The sequence below is a fragment of the Bidens hawaiensis genome, unplaced genomic scaffold (assembly GCF_021521415.1).
Source record: "Bidens hawaiensis isolate Kalapana, Puna unplaced genomic scaffold, B.hawaiensis_p1.1 tig00016274_1, whole genome shotgun sequence".
Lineage (NCBI taxonomy): Eukaryota > Viridiplantae > Streptophyta > Magnoliopsida > Asterales > Asteraceae > Bidens > Bidens hawaiensis.
The window spans coordinates 262,297-268,296 of NW_027492489.1; the positions used below are offsets into that span (position 1 = coordinate 262,297).

At 41.7% G+C, this 6,000-nt stretch overlaps 1 protein-coding gene across 1 annotated transcript; it reads left to right on the forward strand.

Annotated features, from left to right (window-relative positions):
• Window positions 1–5,045: 5,045 nt before the first annotated feature.
• LOC143551193 (phytolongin Phyl2.1-like) lies at window positions 5,046–5,668 on the forward strand. Its single transcript, XM_077041676.1, has one exon. The coding sequence runs from the start codon at window positions 5,073–5,075 to the stop codon at window positions 5,619–5,621; it is 549 nt and encodes a 182-aa protein (XP_076897791.1). The 5' UTR covers window positions 5,046–5,072; the 3' UTR covers window positions 5,622–5,668.
• The last annotated feature ends 332 nt before the right edge of the window (window positions 5,669–6,000 follow it).

The following is a 6,000-nucleotide window of genomic DNA, read 5'->3' on the forward strand; positions in this document are numbered from 1 at the left end:
ACGTGAAAATGTCTGCGTTGTGTAGCAGCACCTCCTTTAGACCCGCTTTTCCCTTGTCAGATAGTTGTGATCCTATCCTTATCGTTAGTTCAAGATGTTCCCCGTTGAGCACCCACTCCTCAGTCCTTTCTTCTTTTGGGTGCCCTGATTGACGCTAGCTATTATTTCCGTGGACGACCGGATTGTGGCTATTCCCTTGGGGGTGGGAAACTTCATGTAACCGTGAACCGTGGATGGGACGGCCCTGAGTGCCTTCATGCCCGGTCTGCCTAAGATGATGTTGTTTTTTGATGGGGCTCGGACCACGGAGAAACGAAGCCATACAGTCCAAGTCTTCTCTCCGTCTCGAAGTGTGAACGGTAAGTTGAGGGATCCCAATGGTTCCACTTCCTCCCCGGAAAATCCCATCAAGGGGCATAAATCTTCTTCTAGCCTCTCTTGGGCGTCTTTTTGTAACCTCAGGAAACAGTGCTCATACATTACTTCTACCCCACTACCCCCATCCACATGTACCCGGGCCACTCGGTGCCCGGCGACGTTGGCCGAGATGTTCAGCGGCATTTCCCTGGCTTCGCTTTTGGTTATGCCGGGGAAGTGCACCTCTGCTTTTATCCATTCCATGTTTATCGGGGGGAATTCCTTCCTCACAGCTTTGAGGGGCCGTCCCGGGTTTCCATCTCCCTCGTCTCTTCTTTGTATCATATCGACAAACTGTCTGTCTTCCTCCTCTTCCTTAACTCGGGGCGCCGGTTCTCTAGCTGGGGGTGTCAGCTGCCTAGTTTTTAGAGCTACTTCCCATAACCTTTTCAGTTGGACGCAATTTTCAGTGGTATGCCCGGCACTCTTATGATAATTGCAATACCCGGCAGGGTTGGGTTTGTATGCTTGTTTAAATGGGCTCGGGGTCCTGATGGGATACTTGGCTTTATCCGTTGCCAACACGTCTTCCTCCCCCGGGTTCGTCTTTCCCCCGAACGCAGGCCGATATTTCCCCCCCTCTGGTCGAATACTGGGGAAACGTGGGGGGTGGTATGTCGTGGAAGGTACGTACCCTGAGTGATTCCCTGGAGGTCGGTACGGCGTGAAGCGAGATCTGTCGAAAGGTGCTCGGATCTTGCCGGGGCTTGCATTTCCCGGATTCTCCCCCCCCCCCCCCCCCGGAGATTTGGGTGGGGCCTTTTTTGTTTCCCATTCTCGTAGTTTGGAACATGTGTATTTCCCTCTAACAAACGCTCGAACCCGATCCATCAGTTGGTCGAAAGTGGTGGGGAAATCCTCCCCCAGTTTTTCTGTGAGCTGGGAAAACCTTACCCCATTTATGAATCCGCTGATCTTCATGACCTCCGGGACGCCGTTGATGTTCATGCTTTCTACCACGTATCGGTCCATGAACTGTTCTACCTTTTCTTCATCCTTCCTCCGGATATGCAGAATCTCGTTGGGTTTTTTCATGGCTTTTCTTTGCTGACTGAAGTTTCGCAAGAATTTTCCCCTCAACTCCTCGTAACTATCTATGCTTTCTGGTTCTAGACTATCGAACCATACCCTCGCTCCTCCCGTCAAGGTTTGGGGGAACATTAGACACCAAGCAGGCATGGTCCACCCACTGACCATGCCAGCACCTCGGAAAGCGTGGAGGTGGTCTTCTGGGTCTTGTGTTCCATCGTACTTGTCCACCGTGGAGGGGTACCGGAGATTTGGAGGTAGGGTTGCTTCGGCTATGCGCCGAGTGAACTTTGACACATCGGAAGTGTCCGAGGGTCGGTAAGGAGCATCCAGAGTGCATGGTGTGGATCTTTCCTTGCTTTTGACTGAAGACAGAAAGGTTACCAGCGACTCTAAAAGGACAGCGGGATTTTTGGCGGGGTTGACTTCTTTCTCGGGTTCCTCCCCGTTCTTTGACTTTGGGGTGTCAAATGACAGGCGTGTCTTGACGGCGGCGAGTTTATCTTCCTTTTCTTGCTCGTCCAGGAAGGCCCTGAGCGCGTCCCGATGAGTCCGGATGAACTCTGGGGTGATCTCCCATTTTTCGCTAGCCACGGGACCCTTTTCCAACTCCTCCCTGGAGTCTTCCTTCTCTGTCTCGTCCTCTATGAGGACGGGTCCCTCCATTTCTCGTGAGTTCAACAGGCTTGTTCCCTCGCTTGCCTTGGTGATGGTGGATTCGTCTCCGGTTCCTGTCATGACCCGGGATCCACCAGTGATGTTTTGCTCTGGATCTTGATAGACCATCTCCTCCGAAACCGCAGTGTGGGACGTCCTAGTTGAAAAGGTCCCACGGATGGCGCCAATGTAGAAACCTCAAATGAACCTAGTTATGTATTTATGGATTATATTGGAGAATGACGGATTATAAGAGGCTTCTCTTGAGAATTCAGAGAGATGGTTTATATTAAAGAAGGAGAGCCATTCGGTTATGTTTACATGCCTTTTACAATATACAAATCCCTATACATATATGGTATGAAAGGAATCTTTGTCCCTTGACCGTTATCTGGTGGCACCTCCTATTACCCAGCGGTTCTTTCATTGTCCCTTGACTTGGGTAGGCTTCCCTCTTTTATCCATTGGGCGCTTCTCTTTTGCTCCAGACGGACGTCATCCTGCCTTGATGCTTCTGACTAAACTGGAGCCTGCCAGCAGTTGACTTGTCTTTTTGCCTTAGGGAGACTTTGGGTTGGGCTTACTTTCTTAGGCCTTATTTGGGCTATTTCTCAGGTAATCTCTTCATTAACCATTCTCGGTTATGACCCGATCCAACCCAACCCAATCTTTCTTATAAAATTAATTATCTCTTTTTTACATACCCAATCAAATCAAACCCAAAGTTATACTCATTAGCAACTTAGCCTTCATTATTTTTAATTTTTTTTATTTGATAAATATAATTTATAATTGTTTTATTAAGTGGTTAGAAATATAAAAAACAATAAATTTTATATTAAAAAAATAATTTTTTTAAACAGAATTTCATTTTGGTCCTTGTACTTTGAAACTTGGCACTTTTGATCCGATATTTTCGTGATGTTACAATTGGAAAATAACGTTAAAATTAGTGCAATTTGACCTTTGCCCACATTAGGGTTCACACATATATACATTATATGCGCGCACCGCAAGCAGGTTGTGTGTTATAACATCTCATTAAATTAAAAATTAATCTCACCAAATATTTAATATGAAAATCCTATAAAATAGAGATATACTAAAATTTAATATATGATTTCTTTAAAAAAAAGATATAAATTATTTATAATTAAAAAAACAATTTTATAATAAAACCAATAAGCGAGTCATGGGTCTCACCAAACCCAAGTAGCTTTTAAATCGGGTTATAACATCTCATTTATTTGTGAAGCCCTTTTATCATCAAATACTAAGTATATTATTGAATTATGCAGAACAAATAGAATTAAAATCCAAAAAGTATATAAATATTATAAACGTATAATGTAAAACTACCTTCGTAATACAGGGAATAAAATCTGGTGTGTGTGTGTGGGGGGGGGGGGGGGAGGATGAAAAGAAAACTCATCCGTAAAGAGAAACTTAAAAACTTCTAAAGAATTGTTTTTATTAAAAATAAAAAACATTTTCAAATTTCCGTTTTTGCCATTATATATTCTTATATTTTGTTACTCTTCACTCGAAAAAAAAGACGTTGTAATGCACATACGTATTACCGTGTGATACTGTTGTATTACACATGTACATTACTATGAGTTTTTATTTTTAATATTGTTTAATTGCATATATTTAGTATTTGCGTATTTTATATGTGTAGTGGTGTTGTAGTATATGCAAAAAATATATAAAAAAATAAAAGTCAATGTAGTGCACATGTGTATTAATGTTGTGTTACACATACGTACAAATGTGTATTCGATGTGTGTATTAGTCTTATATTGCATATATACAATAGTATGTATCGAATATGTGCAATAGTGTTGTATTTTATTCAATATAACACTCTTACATATATACACTACATACTATTACACATGTGCATATACACAATTCACACACAAAAGGATCCCCATTTCAAGCCCTACCACCTGACAAGACCATCACCATCGACCGGCCACCACTGGCAACCACCGGAAAAATACCCACCACAACCTACTACCACCGAGAGGAGTTGCCATGCTTGTAGAGTGACTTTGACTAGTTTTAGAACAACGATGGTGGCCTTCTAGGGGTGGAAAATTAGATTTTTTTGCAAGGGGGATTTGGGGTGAAGGCAAAACTGAAGGTCCAAACCGTCGCCGTATTCATCGCACTACCTGCAACACTCTCCAAACCGTGCTACCCGCACCTCCTGCCGTCGCCAGGTGTTGTTCAGGTGGTGCCTTCGCCGGGTCGGTTTTTCGGTGGTGGGGTTGTGGTGTCGTCCGGTTGTTGACGACGATTCAGACAAGAAATTGGCCGATGTTTTATGCTCGAGTTGGAACGAATTTGCCCGCTAATAACACGCAATTTACGTTGATTGAAACACATTTTAAGATTATGATTCTATTGGTACGATTTTGAGATGTATGCAATCAATTTTGTGTTGAGACAGTTGTTAGAATAACGGATAGTAGCCGGAATCGTGGGTGACGTGACTATGAGGGTGACGATGGGGTTTACAAGAAAATTTTCATTTTCTGCCCATGACTTTGAGAAAAAAAACCGTTTGGCCCCTAAACTTTAAAATAAATAAATTCATAAAAACCAAATGACCAAAACATCCCTCATTTAACGATAGAAAATAGATGATGTTATTGATATGGACGATATTGGCAATAAATGAGAAACCTCAATGGTCCAGTTGCACAAAATAAAATATTTGAACCAAAGACGCAAAAATAAGCAAATCTCAAGGACAATTTTGGCATTTTCTCTTTTAAATAATAATAATAATAATATGCCATCTTCAACCTGCAAACATTATTGACGTGAATTTGTGGGAAAGAATCGTTCTTTCTCCTTTATCTTTTTGGCAAACCCAAGTATGAAGGTAAAGAATAATCGTATATGTATAGATATAGCAATAAGTTGTTCATCTATATGTGATTATCAAGATTTGAAGAATGAATTGGAGCCATAATTTAATCTTCTACGTCTGCATGGCAAAAGACACTACAATCCTTGCTGAATTCAACTCGAACACCCGAGATCTTAGCGATTTAGCTAAAAGATGTCTACAGAGAACACCAGCCTTCCATTCCATGTTCTCACACACTGTCCATGGGAACACATACATGTTCTTCATCGACGATCCTTTCGTATATTTCGGAATATTCGATGAATCGCTAGAAAAACACAAGTGTTTATTGCTTCTTAAGAACGTAAAAGATGTCTTTACAGGCACGATGAATCCGAACTCCCATTGTTTCCAAGGAGAATTCAGTCATGTGTTTCGCCAACTCGTGGCTTCAAAATCAGAACTGAGTTCTAAAGACGGACATGAGGAGGACAAGTCTAAATATTGTTTTTCAGACGACGACGTTTCTGGTGGGAATAGGTACGTTTGGGATAAACAAGTGATGCTGGTGTTATCCTTGGATTTGGTCGCTTGTGCAAGTTTGTTTGTAATATGGCTTTGGGTTTGCGACGGTTTTCAATGCGTTGCTAATTGAATCCAGGTGTATATTGGTTATGTTCTCTTATTGGTTACTAATAAAACTCTATTTTGAACACAAAAAGTTCAATAAAATTTATACGAAAATATCAAGGGAACAAGTAAAACACGTCTACGAAAACCACATAAACAAAGACTGGTATCCGTTCAGTAATACCGATGTTGTTTGGTTAGAATCAAAATGGTTTGTCATGATACATGCGTCAGTACCGAGAAATAAAATTAAGCACACGTGAGAATCATAAAATGAATAGCGGTTCTGCATGCGGTATCGATATCCATATCTAGCTTACAATACCGAAAAAATACTATACTTTTAATACGACTCCGTTTCTAACAATATTCTACCAGAATGTCAAGAAGAAGAATATAAACAA